The 18,730-nt window shown below is 39.4% G+C and overlaps 1 protein-coding gene across 3 annotated transcripts in view; it reads right to left on the bottom strand.

The window, feature by feature from the left end:
* The window catches only part of znf385a (zinc finger protein 385A), a 56,739-nt gene that overhangs the window by 7,335 nt on the left and 30,674 nt on the right, over positions 1–18,730 (bottom strand). The window contains exons 2-4 of one of the 3 annotated variants that reach the window (XM_060894157.1): positions 18,560–18,705; positions 9,708–9,818; positions 4,504–4,675 (exon numbers count right to left, since the gene is read on the bottom strand). In XM_060894157.1, coding sequence (XP_060750140.1) covers positions 4,504–4,675; positions 9,708–9,818; positions 18,560–18,705 — 429 coding nt within the window. Of the gene's footprint in view, positions 1–4,503; positions 4,676–9,707; positions 9,819–13,534; positions 13,960–14,066; positions 14,176–18,559; positions 18,706–18,730 lie in introns of those variants that run through there. The other 2 variants (XM_060894158.1, XM_060894159.1) reach the window with 2 other exon arrangements.

The raw sequence follows: 18,730 nt of genomic DNA, 5'->3' as shown, positions 1-18,730 counted from the left end.
AACCAATCAGTTTCCTTTTCCTGGTTATATGTTGGATTTTTCTATCCAGCTCCCCTCTATCTGATAATCTCACTCATATAGAGACTCTGACATGCCCTAAATGTGAAGCTTCACCTTACTGTACATAAGAGATGGGTTTTATGTAGTGGAAACATTCAGGCTGAGCGTCTACATTGGCTTCATACTGGAAGCCCTCAAAGTCTGATATCTATTCATCATTCTTCACAATTCACAGATTTGATATGAATGTGTGGCTTGCAGCATCACGTTTATGTTGTGTGTGCTGCAGGTACACACAGGATATTTACGTTTGAGTGGCCCATTACTCTCAAAAGGTGGGATGAATAAATGCCTCTGTGTGCACAAACAGCACTGTGTATTTTCAGCAAACCAAAAAAGTGAATACATGGGAAAAATTGTGCTTTTTTAATGAGCTCCATGCTACAAGAGGTGTGACTTAAAAAAGGAACAGAATCCCCACTCTGTAATATTATACTCCCAGGACTGCTCACACAGAACCATTCATCATCTGGACTTCTATATAAAATCATAAAAACAAATGTGTGCACAATAAAATATGCTAAAACTTTGAAGCTTGGTGTTAAAAGATGCATTAGTATAAGGGGTGGTGAGATACCGCAGGATCTGCAGAGCGCAAGTGGTTTGGGTAGAACTGTCGAGGTGAAGAGAACTACTGAATGTGTGTGTGTGTGTCTCAGGTGAACTGAAGTGCCACTGAAGGCATTGCTGAGCCTCACAGGTGGATCAGGTGTTGGAGAGGTCAGATAGAATCGAGGGCCAGTCGTCTGCCATCCCACTTCCTCAGACTCATCATTAATCATGCATAAGCTCTGAAACCACTAAGCCCATATGAGCTCTGCGACTGATTAATTATAAAGAGGACTGCGTTTACTCAGACGTTTACTTTTCTCTCTTTTTTATGCACACCTTACATAAAAGAAGTTTCCTGTCATATTTATAGACTCTAAATGTTCTGCCACTGTAGCTTCATTACCCTGGATCATGACACAACAAAATTATCTGAAGAGATATTTGCAGAAGATCAGAGATTTGGTTATGGAATATTTGGTTTATGTTTGGAAATGAAGCAGATACATTGCTATTTCCATTTCTATATTCAGCTTCAAAACAGTTACAAAGTTCTGTCTTCCCTGCAAGCCAGATGAATCCATCCCAACTATTGTCTGGAAGTCTAAAAGCTGTGGAGTGGTTTGAAAGCATACAGGCTTTTACAGGGTTTTAGTGTAGGCCTTCATTAGAAAGGGAGGGACAGGGAACGAGAAAGCCAAAAGGGAGTAAACAGAGAGTCTGGAGAGCCGCCTCTCACATTTACATCCCCCCAAGGCCCGGCATGGCCTCGTCCCCAGAGTCTTGAGCTAATCCAGTGTCCAGGAAACAAGCTCTATTTCTTGTGGAGAATTAATCAATTGGCTGTACTGACAGCAGGCTGAAACTATACACCCGTGCTGGTTAAAAGGTGATGCGACGAATCTTTGTATTGTTTTTCCAACTTCTCCAAGGAGCAGCTCCATTGATGCATGCAAGCCAACCAATAAATAATTAAGTAAACAGTTCAAGGTCCAGCACATATCAGCAGCTCTCATGAAAGCGTGGGAGTTTTCCATGTTCTTTCCAAAATACAGGAAGCCCCACACTCAAGCTTCACGCTAACACATTAGCAGTGTAACGAAAAATCTCTCTCTCTCTCTTTCTCTCGCTCTCTCTTTCTCTTTCTCTCGCTCTCTATTTGGAGTGTAAACCTAAACACGTATATGGATATTTGGAGCTCTAACACACATACTCTCTCTTTCTCTCTCTCTCTCTCTCTCTCTCTCTCTCATAAAAAAAATAAATAAATAAAAACAGACATTACAGCATTGTCAGCATGGTGTGTGCAATAATTCTGGCTCTGATAGTTCATTAACATTAGCTACAACACTTGAGTTGATCCTTTTTTGTGTCACATTTATGCACACCTGCCTCTAGGCTCAACCAGATCAGGTACATTACATCTTTCTGGTAATAATCAGTGTGCCTCCCATTTGTATCTTTGTATAACATATTACTTTCCTCTATCACAAAATCAAACATGCACACACACATTCAGGCTGTGGTGTGACATAATGAAGAAAAACCTCATTAAAATTTGAAGCACAACATAAATCCTCCAAAATGTTGTAGCACATCAAACACACCACAGTCCATTTATACTTACTGTGAACCCTAATCGAAACCCGAATAAAGTTTGCTGCACTATAAGCGTACTCTAAAATCAAGTTAAAGAAACCTCAGGGAACTCTGAATGTCGAGATTATTCTTTTAAACTGTTATGGCACTCGCACACACCATTATTCTTTTCTAGCCCTAGATACAGGGCTTCAAGCAGCCAGATGGGACTGCAGCTGTTGACTCCTTTGCGGTTGTCAGCTCTGTGGATTCTCCGTTGCGAAACTGATATTAAGGAAATGTTGCTGAGAGGCTGACTGTAGATATGAGATAGCAGGCAAATCACTGGAATTCTATAAATGTGTGTGTGTGTGTGTGTGTGCGTGCTAGGGCAAAGGGTCACAGGATGGAGGTTTGGATGGAAAAAGGCATTCTTTCGCATGTATCTGGTTACACATTTAGATCATAGCTGGCTTGTTTTGGCTCTCTACTGCTGGAACTCATCCTGTCCTGACCTTATGAATGTGCAAACAAATCCCTGGTTGATACACTGTCCCGTCTTTTCTGTCCTCTCATTTTCTGTCCTCTCATACTTACGTTAAGTGCATGATTATTGTTTTGCCTTCACATTCACGAAAGTATGCCAGTGAAAAGGTAAATGCCTGTCTAGATGATCTTTTCAGATTATAACTGTAATGGCATTCAGAAAAGCTAACAAGGACGGTCTTTGGAAAATCCAGCTTTGTGCGATTCCCACTTTCCTAATAGTTTGATCCAACTTTGGGTTTGACAAGATGAGTTAATGGAAAGTGAACATCAGAGAAGGAACGCTGGTGTCACCCTTTTTAATCCTTCTCTACAGCGTTTTATCCTCTCAACTCAACCTGCTGTCTGAATCAACAGTCCACATTTAATCACTTTTAATTAGACAAAGATCAGCTGTGATGTTTCAGCCATGCTACAGTATATCACGTCTCTTTTGCAAGCTAATCCCCTCAGACTTGTGAAATTTCTGTTCCCAAATGGAGTTTTTTTCATCCACAGTCTCTCAGTCTCACACCATTGCCATCTTTCTGTTTCACTATTAACCAAGTGCTGATAGCTTTAGCCCTTGGAATCCAACAGTTTATTTTGAATGATAGACAAATTGACTTCTAATACCCAGTCCCACCACCATGTACAGGGCTGCACACTCATCAGCTGCTTCACTTAATAAAGATCCCAAACAACTGACATGCATTAAAGCAACAAGCAAAGTCACACCATTCATGTGAGATTGACCTTTAAATGGGAATCAGTTGTTTCAAGCCTTGGCTCCTAGACTAAAGATTCCCGCGCTCTGTCTATGATATTAACAGAATGGATGTCAGGGTTCAGGACTTGTTCCTCTGAACTCTCAGCCCTAGAGTCAGTAAAGTATCTCTTGTAGCTCCTATTAAACTGCAAAGGCAAAAAAAAAAAACAAAAAAACACTTTAATGAGCTGAAGTACGTAATGGAAATGTTTGTACTGTTTTTCTATTTGAAGCCCTGAGTCATTTGCTAAGGGTCCTAGGTGATTCACGTGAATCTTTATTAGTTGTAAAGAGCACTGGCAATTGAGATGAAAGGAATGGATGAGAAGTTGAATTTAATTCAATAAAGACACAGAAAAAGACCATTTGCTCAGATTTTTTCTGCCTGACCAACTAGAATAGCAGGTGATGATGTGGTGGATTTAGTACGACCGAGAGTTAGGAACAATTACACCATTGCATACACTGCAAAAACTCCAAGATTGCAAAAACTTCCAGTGACATAAGCTCACCGGCCACTGTAATAGGTACACCTATATATGTGCACATTTTTTGCAACTATTCAATTAGCTTATCATGTAGCAGCATCACGAAGCATACAATTGTGTTAAACCAGGATAAGAGCTTCAGTTAATGTTGATGTCATGCATCAGAATGAGGGAAATGTGATTTAAATGACTCGACCAAGTCAAGAAAGTCCTGTTACACCAAGTACGCTCCACAGTACTACATAAAGCGCATGTGTTCAAACGGTACAAGACAGACAGTACAACATAATCATACATCATACAACACAATAGTGTGCAAAGTTCAGTGCCGACCAGTACACAGTTCTGTATTGACTAAAGTGCAACAGTAAAAATGTGATGGATATACAAATAAAGGACAGTTCATGGTATTTGGTGCCAGATGATCTGGTTTGAGTATTTCAGACTGCTGATCTTCTGGGATTTTCTACAGTATACAGACTACAGTACAGGATATGCTGTGTTAGTTTAGAGTGTGTAGACTCTAATCATCACCTGTTTTGCTGGAGTCAGTGTCTGTATTGGCTGTCGGGGCTCCTGGGGGTGATGGGGAGGAAGTAGGTCCAGGAGGAGGCTTGTCACTTTCCTGTGGACGAGTCTTAGAGGTCTCAATGCCTTTCACTCTCCTGGCATGCCGGTTCCCCTTATAGTGGGCCTCTGCTTGACTCTGAAATGAAAAAGAAGTTTTAAACTACTGATGTTGGCTCAGTATTGCCCAAAACTACCTTATACTTAGAGCTGAAATACTGCAGTGTAAAAATAATCACCCAAGACTGACAAATGCTTATTAAACAAGCAACCCTTTCATTATACAATGTAAAATTCCAAAGTGACCGTCATGATGTCATGCCACAGGGACACCAGCTTGGTCACACTGAGCATAATGAACACTTTCTAAGTAAGGCCTGTCCGTGTTGTGGGTGCCGTCCTTTATCCATAAAGAACAAGAGAGTTTCAGTGTATACTCAAAAAAACATCTGCGCCATCTGAGTTGATATGAGCATCACTGGTATTAGTACTGAACTTCAAAGATCACTTTTTTTGTCTATCTGCTCCAGCACTCAATACAGTGTACAGTGGCTAACATGTCATTACTGGTGTTGAGGGAGTCATTCATACAGAAATTTAATTAGGAACAGGTATAACATCTGGTCCATGTTGGATGAATTATAAAAAATATTACTGGATTTGAATGTAATCTACTTTTTTTTAAATACACAATGTCTAGTCATCAAATAGGTATTAACCCACGTATGAAAAAATGTCTGCTACAGTACATTTCAGTGTGAACGCTAATGTGAACGGAGTAAACCTGGAACTGAGTGTAATCTGGAACCTAAGTCTTTTATAATTTTTTTTAAGATGATGATAAATATGAGATCAAGGTTTGCACAAATTCAGCTGCAGCTCCTGAAAAAATATACTGATTTTTCAACCATACCGTCATCCTCCTTTACAGTCTCCCTCTTGGTATTTTTAAAAAACACAAAGAGATCTATATATGGCACTAATGAGTTTAAACTAGCAACTAGCTAACCAATAATTACTGATTCGTGCACACACACACACACACACACAAATATATAAATATAAAACAAACAACATACACAGTCCCTATAAGTCCCACACATTCATATACGAGTCCAGTTCCTCAAAGACTGTTGGTAGGTCAGGCTGTTTAAGATGTTCTGGTGTAATTGCTTGTATTGAAGAACACATTTGTCAGAGAATGTCAGTGGGTAGCACAATATATTTAGTTGTCCCAATGGATGTACAGACAGTTGTGTGTTCCTTCATTTTCAGAAGCAGTACAAGTTCTGATATGTGGAATGGTACACACCAGTCATCCATCTTTCTCATGATTTGACCTCTGGTGAGGATACCGGTTGTATGTTTCCAGAAATTCACATTTAGAAACTGCCACCTGAGGTCAACATCGTTATAGAGAAGAGAAATGGTCACCGTGACCCACATGCATGTCATTATTATTTGGACGAATGTCCTGCGGTCTCTCTCCTACAAGAAGTGAGAGCTAATGACAGCTGGCATTGAGATACACCGAGAGAAAGAATTCCTGGAAATGGTGACAAAAGAAGACCTGACATGATCCCAGCTCATCTGTGTGACAACACTGCACACATATTGGGGTGAAATCGGGCCACTTCTCCCTGTCCATGATGACAGGCTGTGGGCTGTAATTGGCGATGACAAAGCTGTATATAGCTGGATGCCTGTAATCAAAGCTCTCTAAGGCACTTAAGGGGTTGTCTGTCTAAAGACATGAGATCAGATTTGGGGTCATAGAGGCAGAGGAGAGAGGTCACTGCTTAACGAGCTCAGATATCTGGGATCTTTGAGAAATACCCATGTTTCTGAAAGGCTCTGAACCATCCACAAGGAAGATGCAAATAGGTGTTGGTGTTGAGGTGTCTATATAAACAACACAGAAAACCTTGAGGTGGATGGGATACAACAGCAGGTGTGCAGGCGTTCCTAATAAAGTGGTTGGTGAACATATAACGATACTAACAACTTTGGAACTATTTTAAGATTAACACTTAACTCTGTTCCACTGCTAAGACTGTTACCTCAAATGGCTTAAATGTAATACCTGCCCATTGTGCATGGAATTCCGGTAACTTTTAGGCTTTAAAGACACTCCAGCGTATTGTGAGTCTACTCAAATCTTCAAGCCTAAGATGCACCAGGAGGTTGTATAAGGTTGAACTGAAGGTTAACAGCAATATGGCAACAGCTCATGGAGCTGAATGAAAACAAGCTTACACAGTTCTTTTAAAGGGCTAATAAGGGCAAACTCCTACAGTGAGCTACACGATAATAGATTACTGTTTCTCACAAAACTATTGTAAGTGTGGGCAGAATGACAGATGCAATAAAAAAAAAGAAAAACCCAACAGAAAAAAAAAAAAATCAAAACATGGCAACGAGTGTGGCAACAGGGGGAGCAGGAGTCACACTCATTTCACAGCTCTGATATAAAGCCCTGCTTATTTTCGAGAGGTGATTTTAAGCTCCAGCAGTGATAGAGAGAGCCCAGGTCCAGTGACTGACAGCCAGCCTTAGAGGAGGGCAAGTGCAGGAGGAGGAAACAGCATGTATTCAACCCTATCTTGCAGCAACAGTAGCACAAAGCAATGACATCACTCCTGCAGCACAGCAAGGTTATACGTCCAGCTCACGTGACAGACGCAGGGACGCGGGGACACTGCAAACTGCTGCCTACAACAGCACAGCAACGCAGTGCCACAAAGCTCCCGGCTTCTGGTTTGATGAATGCAGCGCGTGATAAATGCTGGCAGCCAATCTGCAGCTGCTCTGTTATCACAGAGCGGGGATTAGAAATATACAGATCCATAATGAAGCGTGAAATGATGGTGGCATGGGGCGGATGGAGGATGGATTTTAAAGGAATCAGCGTGATGCTGTCTTCGAAAGAAGCTGCTGCATTCACTCACGCAGGGATTGTAATGTGATCTTTCTAAAAGTGGTAATGCCAAACACAGCAAATATTAAAGCTAGGAAATCTGAAATGCTGAATGACTGACGCAGTGGAGTTTCTGTGAAATCATGAACAACTTAACCGATACTTCATCCCAAGGTCGTTTTCATGCTGATTGATTAGCAATATGTCTCTATCGACCGCCTGCAGCAACAAAACAACGTACGTCACGATACATTATATAAACACAATACACACAAATGCATTAGAAATAGTTGTGTGTGTATGTGTATGTGTGTCTTGTGGGATTCACAAAGCAAGCATATCTTGAAAAGAAGCAATAATCCTACCAGAAATGTATACAATTATTGAAACTATTTCTAGACATTATTTGTATATAATCTTAACAAGCCAGTTTTGTTTATTTCAGAAAATAAGCAAGGGTTCTGAAATGCAAAATTTTTAAAAAGTTAAACAAATAAACAAATAATTTACTAAATTAAATTACTCCTTAAACACATAAATTGAACTATTCTAATACTGTGCACATTATTTATTAGTTAAATATTAATTACTTATTTTCAACTCTTACAATATAAATATATTTCTTTAATCTAATATCAAAATGTTGAGATCCATGGGCTTAAAGGAAGTAAAAAGACGCCAAAAGGAATAAACGACGTGTTGAGACAACTACAACTAAAACTGATTATATCTATAAAGGAAAAACAAATATATCTTATATCTAAATAGTTAAATAATTTGATCCTTTGAATTGGGTGTATTTGTGTGGACACAGCACAAATCAGCCCAAAGCAGCTGCTGGTGTCAGAGACTACTAAAAAGTGTGTTGCATCATCTTTTATATTTTGGAATGTGTCAATCTTTCCAAGTATGCTTGCTTTACAACGCTTAAGCTTTTTCAGAAAACATGGAATCAATACAGAATTCACAGCTAAGACAACTACAACAACAATCTGGACCAGCAATAAGCAAAAGAAGCCATTACGTGTCGAATGGGACCTATATTTAGCCACACAAGGTTCTAAAATAAATGTCACCCCGATAAAAAGATATGTTGCTATGTCTTTATCTTAATGCCAGCTGGCCGGGCTCAGTGTGCCTCCCTGTAAATCATTTGTTACTGCTTTGTCCCAACAGCTTAACAGGCCTCCGCAGACAGACTAGAGTTGTTGGGCTTGCCCTCGTCTCTCGGTGTCTGTGGCACGGGCTCAATGTGAGCTGTGCATCTGCTGAGTGAAGCTTAAAATTACAGCCTTCCTCCAAGAACAACATATTGTGGCCATGATTACAGTGTTGCTCAATAAAAAATAGCGCAGGATTACAGGATACTCCCAGACCTTGCTTTGGAACTAACCTCATGGACTATGTACCTTTTATTACAGTTACCATCTGATAGCAGGGGTGGAAGAAAACTTGTTTTAACTTAGAATTAAATAAGGGTGAATACATTTCTAGCACAATTTCTAGCGTATGGACAAGAAGGTTCAACAATGCCTATTTCCTTGCACAACAATCGTGTATCTGAAATATGTATGTTTACACGTTGCCTGGTTTTACAAAAAGTTGTCAAATACCTCTGTTTAGCACAATACAAAACCTCAGGGTTTAAAAACAAGGACAGTCATCAGGCAAAAATATCTTCTACTTGAAGCTGAAATATTGTTTCCCTTAACTCTAATGTGCTTAACTAGCTGATCATACCCTCACTACATTATGCTAGCTCTCACTTTTTAAGCAGCTAATCATTTTTTTTGCCACCTTTGAGAAAATCAATGTGTAATGGACCATATTTTTCTTGTTTTCACTTTCTTTTGTAACAGATAAATGTTAAACAACATCATACACGGGAAGAAAATTGCTGCCTGTAAGCCTTATGATCTAAATCAACTCTGCATACTGATATGAAGTTTAAGAATCTATTTGATATACAGCATAGTAGCGCTGATCTGACATGCTAAGCCTCCACAGCAACAACAAAACAACACACAGTTCCATAGTACATCTGCACGGAGGTGGAGCGGCTATGTTCTCCTCCTGAATCTAAATGCGGTTTCAGCAAGCTGGAGCAGGACAGCCTTCATCTGGATGAATCATATTTTCAAACATGTCTGTTTTTTTTTTGTAGCTACCGCATTGTTTGTTATGAACAAGAACGTCCAAACAGAACGTTCAAAGAAAAAAGTGTCCAACTAAAGCAACTGCTTAGATAATGCACCTCTGAGTTGAACCGAATCTGGCAGACATTACAGGAGATGATGGGCCGCTTGGTCTTAACCAGTGGGACTCCGAAGGTGTGGTTGATCACTGCCTTCTGAACAGGATCCATCTGGAAGAGAGAAAGAGTGAGAGTTAGACAAATGGAGAGAGAGAATTGAAACAGCTGTTGTTGACGGAAACCATATCCATAAGGCACAGTCCTATAAATCATGTTGATTGAGAGGTCTGAATGGCCCTCGGGTTAGAGAGCACCAGAGAGAGAGAGGGGGTTATGGACAGCAGAGGGTCAGGACACCGTGAGTAGCTCTCTGCACATATTAAATAGATCAAGTTATACTTTTTTTTAGCAGATCAACGCCTTAGCTAATTAATCAACATGACCCAACTCATTTCCTGATATTAATTAAGCCACTGTCATGTCTTTGAAGATAATTAGCAGATTAGCAATTTAAATTCACATCAAATTCAATTGGATGAGTTTTAGGCCTGAATTTCAACACAGAATGACAAGCAAACACAATTGTTCAGGAAATTACTGGATGCGATAAAAAAAAGATCTAACTACTTTGCCAAGAGGTAAGTTTTCCTGGAACCTGTTAATCTTTACGGTGTTTGAATAAGCTCACTGCGAGCTCATCTGTCAGATGATCCTGAGCGGAGGTGTATCTTATGACATCACTCCACAATAGATATCATTTCTCCCCCTCTTTCTGAAAAGTAGTTGGCTTGAACAAGACACATCTACTTGAAAATAAGCTCCTTGCAAATACAAACCGAATTTTTCTAATACTATCTAAACAATTTTCTTTCTTTCTTTATTTTATGTATCAATTCCAACACACAATACAATATCTCCATGTCATATAACAGCTACCAAGCGGGATAACACGAAGTGTTTCCTGGTGAAACCAACCATTGACAAATTTTTCAAACTGCTGCTTATGTTGCATCAAAGGACAGCATAACATGATCAGAAGTAGTGTTATCTGCCCTCTTCCTCATATATGCCCGTGATTGGTTGGTGTCTTTGTGATTGACAGGGAAGAGACAGGATGCCATCCCTCCCACCCAAATTTGCTTTTATGTCCCCTGGTCATGGATGGCTGTGGACATACAAACTCTGGGATACAATTTCGTAATCTACAGATGATCAGCATGAGCATGAACATTCATTCATTCATTCATTCTCTACCGCTTATCCGAACTACCTCGGGTCACAGGGAGCCTGTGCCTATCTCAGGCGTCATCGGGCATCAAGGCAGGGTACACCCTGGACGGAGTGCCAACCCATCACAGGGCACACACACACACTCTCATTCACTCACGCACTCACACACTACGGACAATTTTTCCGAGGCACGTGGAGAACATGCAAACTCCACACACAAGACGGAAGCGGGAATCGAACCCCCAACCCTGGAGGTGTGAGGCAAACGTTCTAACCACTAAGCCACCCTGCCCCCCCGAGCATGAACATGTTCCTTTTCATTATGGTACACATTTCATATATGGTTCCCAGTTCTCCTCGAGGTATGATTTGTAGAAATGAGCAACACATTTTATACAGCATTTACACTAAAGTTCTTATTTAGAGTGTCTCTGACAAAAAGCATATCCACACTTTAGTACAAAATGTCACTAGTCTAAGAATACCATAAGATTAAAATGCTGTTACGCAGGAGAGTAGTGTGTTAAGACAGCAAATTAAACAGTACAATTATAACATTGTGATGTAATGTTTATTTAGAAATGCCAGCATACACTAAGAACATGCTATTCTACACAAGGCACTTCAAACACTTCAAAGCCTATTTCCAGTGACAGCTATGCCTTTCACTTTAACTTCTAGGATTGATTGGATCTGACAAACCCGCCTATGACAGCCTCCCTTGGCTGGATGAAAGGAGAAAGGCCGCAATGAATATTCGCCAACCCAAACAAAAAACAGTTTGAAACTCCGCACGGGTGTGGTATCCAGGCAACCGTTGATAAAAAGTAAATAATCAGTGAAGTTAAGCCATAGAGCAAGGCGTGATGGCACAGGCAAACCCCATATAAAGAGGAACAGACCGACATCTTTAGATTGCTTTTATCTCAGTACTCATCCCAAACACAGACATAATATTGCACAGTCTAGAAGAGTGCTGGATTAGTTACTATGTCTGCACTGTCATGACTCTCCAAGGAATTAAATGCAGATGGCAGTCATTTGGCTTAATCCAAACACCTCAAGCTAGAGCGTGGCAACAAAAAGAATATAATAGTCAGCACTAATCAGATGAGTCTGGTCTTTGGAGCTGTGTACAGAAAGACGAGTGAAACGCTGGCAAATATGGATACCGTGATCTTAATGACAACATGATATATTTTTGTGTCATTATTATCATCATCATCATCATCATCATCATCATCAGGTGTCATGAGAAACTATTTATCCACCAGTGGTTTCATTCTTTGTTCTTCTTCAAGCATTACTTAAAAATGTTATAAATGCTAGACAAAGATCCCTGAACCTACAGTGGCCCTTGCTGGTGGTTTGTAAGCCAAACTCCAGCAAAATGATTTATTTTTGTACAGTAAGCACTGGGATGATATTTTGGCCAAATCGCCCACCCATACTGGAAGAGCCTCTCATTAGCCCCAGATTAGTTACAGGGCACTGATGCTTTTTACACTCCATTTTAAAGCACTTTGAATCCACCCACATGATGAATTAATAGCAAACAGATTCCTAAATGTCAAATTGCTGCTCCATCCCAAATTCCAGGGAGTCGTCCCTTAGGGCCTCGAGAATCAGAACAAAAATAGCTGGATAACGTCTAAAACAGCATTATTACTTAGTGTAAAGGACAAAGACATGAGGCCATATGGCATCAATAAAGAGGAATGATCTCACTAATATAAAGCTCCGCTCCTGACTAAAGTAAAGCTAATATATCACATATTCTGCTATAGCATAAATAAGATATTAATCTTGAGAGATAATGTCCTCGGAACCAATCTTCCAGACAACCACTCCACGTTTTCATAACTACATGAATTTCCTATTCGTTTTAGTGCAGTTAGTGAATAATTCATGGTAACGACTGAATAATATGAAGTGTATAATTGATTAAAAGAAATTCTGCATCTATTAAGCAGGATACAGTACTGTTACAGAGAACTGATTTTATTTATTCCTTTTTTATATCCGAATATCAAATTCTACTTACAACATTGTTATTGATTTTGACTCTGTTCCACAATCACATGACAATTTAACAAAACTGAACTAGGTGAAAGTTTAAAGATAAAAAAAAAAACTTAGTTCTTAGAGGCAAACTCAGACTTAGTACCCGACAAAATTAAGGTAAAAGTTTTTATTTTTGTAGCACCTAACAATGCCTGTGTCAACACTGTACACATCAACACAGTGATCCGCTGTGCAGCAAGACATTTATCATCTGTGGTGTCAAGATGGTACGGCAAGTAAACCGGACACTGCTATCTCGTCATGTACAGGGAGAAAACACATTCTAATCTATAGGGCATAATACCTCACACAAACACACACACATTTTGAGTTTCTGTGAAATCACACAAAACACACACAAATTTTAAGCACATTTGCACTCGAACAAAACATCTTTAATTAAATGACGGCATGAGGCTGACATAATCACACACATTCCACACACCAGAGACAAGTGAAACTCTTCACTCTGCTCTCTCTTTGTAAATACGTCTTTCTCTAAGGATATCCGACATGCACTAATTGACCCGTAGGAATATTCCAGCTACATCAACACAGATATAAAAGCACCTCTCTCTGCCTGAGAAACTCACCTTTCTGTCCTCAGCACACACAGCCACATCCGTCCCCCTGTCAGAGCACACACACACACACACGTGTGCTTGTGTGTTAGCTTGCAGGAAGGGATGTGTAAATGGAGTGATGAACTTATCCAGAAGCGATTCCACCTGATTCTCCCACACTCACTTGTTCTTACATACACTAATCCGAACGCTTACACAAACCCTGTGGGGTTTACAGATCATTACAGGAGTCTGTTTGTCCTTTTCTTCCTGTCGTCTGTCCACACACTGAGCATTAATGTTAAGATCTTTCTCTCTCTCTCTCTCTGCTTCTATGTGAGCCTTCTGACTCCTGATATTCCTATTCTCTCTCTGTCTCTCTCTCTCTCTCTCTCTCTCTCACACACACTTATTAATAGCATTGCTCTTTTCATTTTCTCCTTCCTTGTCCAACTTTCTTCCATCTCTTCGTCTCACACAAGCTCTCATTCATATTTACACCCCCCACCCCCACCATCACACACAAACACACACACACCCCAACACCCCCACCCATACTTACTCAAGCTGTCCAGATGCAGAGGAAATGTCTTACACTCTTCCACTCTTCCACCCTCTCTCCTATTCCCTCCTGTCACCCTCTTTTTCTTTCTTCTCTTTCAGAGTGTCTGTCTTTCTTCTACGCCCCCACTGTATCAGCGCACGACTCTGCACAGCTTGCCGGATTCACCCCTCCCCCAGCTCCCCCATAGTGACTCAAACTCTCATACTAAATACATCCCAAACTCCAAAAGATCTCAAGCAGCTGCTACTCAGCCTCAATCAGAGGAACATAGACCATAAAGCCTTATGGTTCAGCTTTCTGAATGAAACTCTTGCCAAAAGAATTGTCTTGAAAGAGCAATCTTGGTTACCATTAGATATCTTATGACTGTGGCAGTCAGCATAAACATAATATAACCATTTATATCTTTAATAAGATTCAATAACATTTCTGAAGTTGATCGTATGACTGTATCTTATACCACAGCAATTACTAAAAATAATGTTAGCAAAACTGTCTATACTAACATTTTATTCATTTTTATTTATCCTTTTTACATACTTTTATTCATTAAAGATCAACCCGTTATATGCTTTATCTATAATTATTCTCTATATCTATATTCTCTATATCTATATCTATATATTTTGAAGTTAATTGTAATGCTGTGGAATTTCAACTAGCATAGCATATGAAGCTAGTTCTTGTTAAGTAACATAAGTAAATAATGTCTAAAGACTTCCCAAATTAGCTGTAAGTGTTGTTATAGCAGCTCTTGAATAATTGCTAAGTCATTCACTCACTCTTACTTTTTTCTCTCTTGAAGTTAACAAGACAAAAAACCTAAACAATTTCATGTTACCAGGAAACCGCAAAGCCTTCTTGTCTACTACAGCTTTACCTCTGACACTGAAGACTCCGCCAATGCTAAATAAATATCTTCTTACAAGCAGTGTAATCATATCAAGGACAACTCGTGTTTCTAATGTGTTTATGAAGCGCATCTTATATACTTTTTTAATGTAAAACAAGCATTTTACATTTAAATTTCTCATTTTTATCTCATTTTATACAACTGAACAATTGAGGATTAAACGACCTGCTCAGGGGCCCAACATTGGAAGGTTGTGAGTTTGAATACCAGGTCCATGAAGCTGTCAATCAGTAGCCCAATGCCTTTCCACCATGCTACCATATCCCCAAGCACATTAAACCAAACCCAGGATTTGTTTACTTCTGTTAGAGCTGTCCAAGATGCAATAGAAAATTAATCAACATCTTCTGACCGATCAGAATTGAGAATTCAGTAGGTGTTTGGTACACCTTACTCTGGCTCACAGACTAAAATCTTCACATTAACGTTTGGGAAGATTTGGGCTCATTTAACTTCCATGCATTCACATGGAAATGCAGTACACTGACAAAGGAATTTTTAAAATACGGAAAGTCTCAGGAATTTACAAGTTTCTACATGCCTGATTTTGTTTGCAGAGGAGATGTTTCATAAGCCCAAGTCTTTCCACACAAAGTGTTAATATCAATGTTACTACAGATAGAGGTGGGTTAGGGTGAAATACGGTATCCATCCTTTCGTGTGAAAGTTTGATATGTTTCTGTGAAACCTATGTGTATGTGCTGCATGTCGATATTCAGTGTATAGAAGTTGCACCTGAATGTAATTTTCTGTGGGATTGAGTTGGTTAAATTATATGTGAGTCATAGTTAACAGTGAAATCATGGCAATATTAAACCAAAGTTGATTGTGTGCTATAATAAAAATGATTGGAAAGTATTTTGTGTGAAGACTTCATGCACTTCAAGAAACCACCAATCGTAGAACATGCAGCAGGTGAACAGAAACAAGTCCACATTTATCCTCCTGATTCACTGACTTTGAGAGGAAATTCCTGATTCTGCAGTGTAAGCGTGTGCCAAGCTTTCCTAAACCCCTGTGCTCCAGCCAGCTAAGGTAAATTATGCAGGAACGTCACCCACACATGAACACATTGATTCAGACAAGCAGGTACATGGCAGGGCACATTAAAGTCACATTAAATCTCTTGTGTCTGTTCAGTACCCAAGACCAGGTCTAATTTAAACAGAAGTGTATAACTATGGTGAATGCTGTAAACATTGTGGCGAATGATGTGAACTCAGCCAGAATATCTCCAGCAGGGTGTTTTATGTGTCAGCATAAATCATTTGACCTGTTTAACAGTTACAGGAGACTCTCTTAAAGAAACAGTCTGATTCTTTTCAGTGGTGGTGCATGGAGGTGATTGCTCCGACAAGTGGACGCCAAAGCCAGAGATTTCGCGACAGCTGTTTACAGATTCCTTCCCTGTCGCCAAGCCAGGAAGGACACAAGAACTAAATATTTCATGTAGATCATAGTTTTAACACTGGTTTGAACTTCAGATAAAACTGGTTTAAACTTCATATTTCATCTATCACAAAAAGACAGCACAATTGATCAATTCTTCAGCTTAAAGCATGTATTGGTAACTACTAGGAAATAATCAATAACAAAAAAAATTGCATTAGAAAAGATTTGTCAACAGCAAATTATGGAGCTGTGTAATTTATTTATTTGAATTATTTGAGCTCGCTCATCATTTCTGCCTATTTACACAAAGCTCTGCTACAGAACTAGAGTTAGCATGCTACCTTGAGTTAGCATTAGCAAAGACTGTCATGACATCATTTTCAAGCACGCTCAGACATTAAGCAGCTTCAAAGCCAAGTTATAACACTGAACTAAACATGAACTTTGGTTCATGCTGAACGGTCAAGAGTGTCTTGTTTTTCTTTGTAAGGTGCTTTCATTAGATTTAAGCTCCAGTTTAGTTAGCATAGTAAGCTACATGATAGCCCACACTGATTCACCATGATGTAATTGATTAGTTATGTAAAGTCGGTCATTATTTACATATATGTAAATAAATATATATATATATATATATATATATATATATATATATATATATATATACACAGCTTCATCACCTTAAACGATAATAAATTACTTCATTATGGAATAGCACTGCCAGTGTTTATACAGGTTTATCATGTATTTCTTGTCATATTAATTTCTTGAAGCATAACATGTTATTTTTGCTCATCGGGAAAGTACTCACTGGCTGTGCTGAACACTTTCTGCCATGTTTTTCTCTCTAAACAAAACTTTAAGAGAGGAAGCAGTTAATTAATTAGCTTAAAATTTTATATTTAATCTCCAACTAACTAAAGGCTTGTGCTTGCATTTTGACTCTCAGAAAGTATCTTACACAAGCTATAGTTTTTATATATTATATTATATTTCAGGGTCCCAGTGCTGTTTTATTGGACTGCTAACTGCTGCACTCTTCAAGACAACGTCCAGGTGTGCCGCCCTGTCCATTAAAAACCAAGGTCATGAAATTCTTAGAAATTCCATTAGGTAATGCACCGACACTGCAGTGTGCTTTCAGCAGTGTCCTAGACAGGAGGTCAGACCATCCTTCCAGTCTCTCCAACACCCCCATCTGCTGGGCAGCAGGCACATCTCCCCATCAGCTTCACCAGCCTGTCCCACCACACACAGCCTCAGGGAGCAGGAACCACAGATTTATAGGCCACAAAATGCCAAACTACCAAAAACATAGCTGAACAAAAATGGCAAGTTGAAAAGACAAGAGTTACAATTTAGTTTTTTTTAGACACACAAAAGACAGAAAAAACATCTGGTTGAAAGATGTTCTAATGAAACAGATGTGATTAAAACCATAATTTTATAATTTCCAAAATTGGAGAGAAAGTTTTGCTTTCAACTGCAGCTGTAAAGTCAATAGGCTATAACTCATTTCAATGAATCCTAGATACTTAAAAGATTAAAATGTCACTGGGCTTTCTTAGTAAAGTATAATTTAAAGGATTTGGAAGAACAATGGGCAGTTTGCTTTAGATTAAATGATCTGGCACAGAAATTGTACTTTCCTCCATCTGTGCTATCATACTGTAAATAGCCAAAGGGCAAAGCAACTTTTACACTGGCAATAAGTGTGAGCAAACATTAGACATCTAAGCCAACATTCGAACCACAAGTTAAAATTAGGTTTGACACAAAACTTAAAGCAGCTGTCTTTTTTAAAACATGTTCTTTAAAAAGCACCCTGTAGACATGGAGGAGAAACTGAAATGATTAGCCATAAATCAGCTCATGTTTATTCATGACCCAGGGCAAATCAATGCCACGCGCCAATGCAAACAACCGGCAGACATTTTATAAGGTTTCAGATGACATTTAACATAATGGTGATGGCAAAACATCATTATCTGGGATGTTAGAATGATTTAAGCAACAATGTTCTAGCACACGCTATCAGAGGCTGTCTGCAGTGAATCAGACACCTTGGCTGGTTGATCAGAATCGATCTAAGATAGATTTATCTAGAGATATGAGGCATGGATTAAGATGAAGCATTTCCATTGTGAAATTATGAAAGGAGCAGGACAAGGCAGTCTTTACTCACTGTGTTAAAATTGTGGAAGAGTCCAACACTGTGAGGCGGAGGTGTTTCCATGGGGAACTGCAGGAAGGTCTTCATGTCCAGATGAGGCTGGATCATTGTGGGGGTCCGCAAAAATGTTGGGACTGCCCCCGTTCGGTTGATACTTCCTGTGGAAAATAAAAGGGAGATTTT

Source organism: Tachysurus vachellii, chromosome 19, assembly GCF_030014155.1.
Source record: "Tachysurus vachellii isolate PV-2020 chromosome 19, HZAU_Pvac_v1, whole genome shotgun sequence".
Lineage (NCBI taxonomy): Eukaryota > Metazoa > Chordata > Actinopteri > Siluriformes > Bagridae > Tachysurus > Tachysurus vachellii.
The sequence above is the reverse complement of the archived record's forward strand: the minus strand, read 5'-3'. Positions and strand labels throughout refer to the sequence as shown.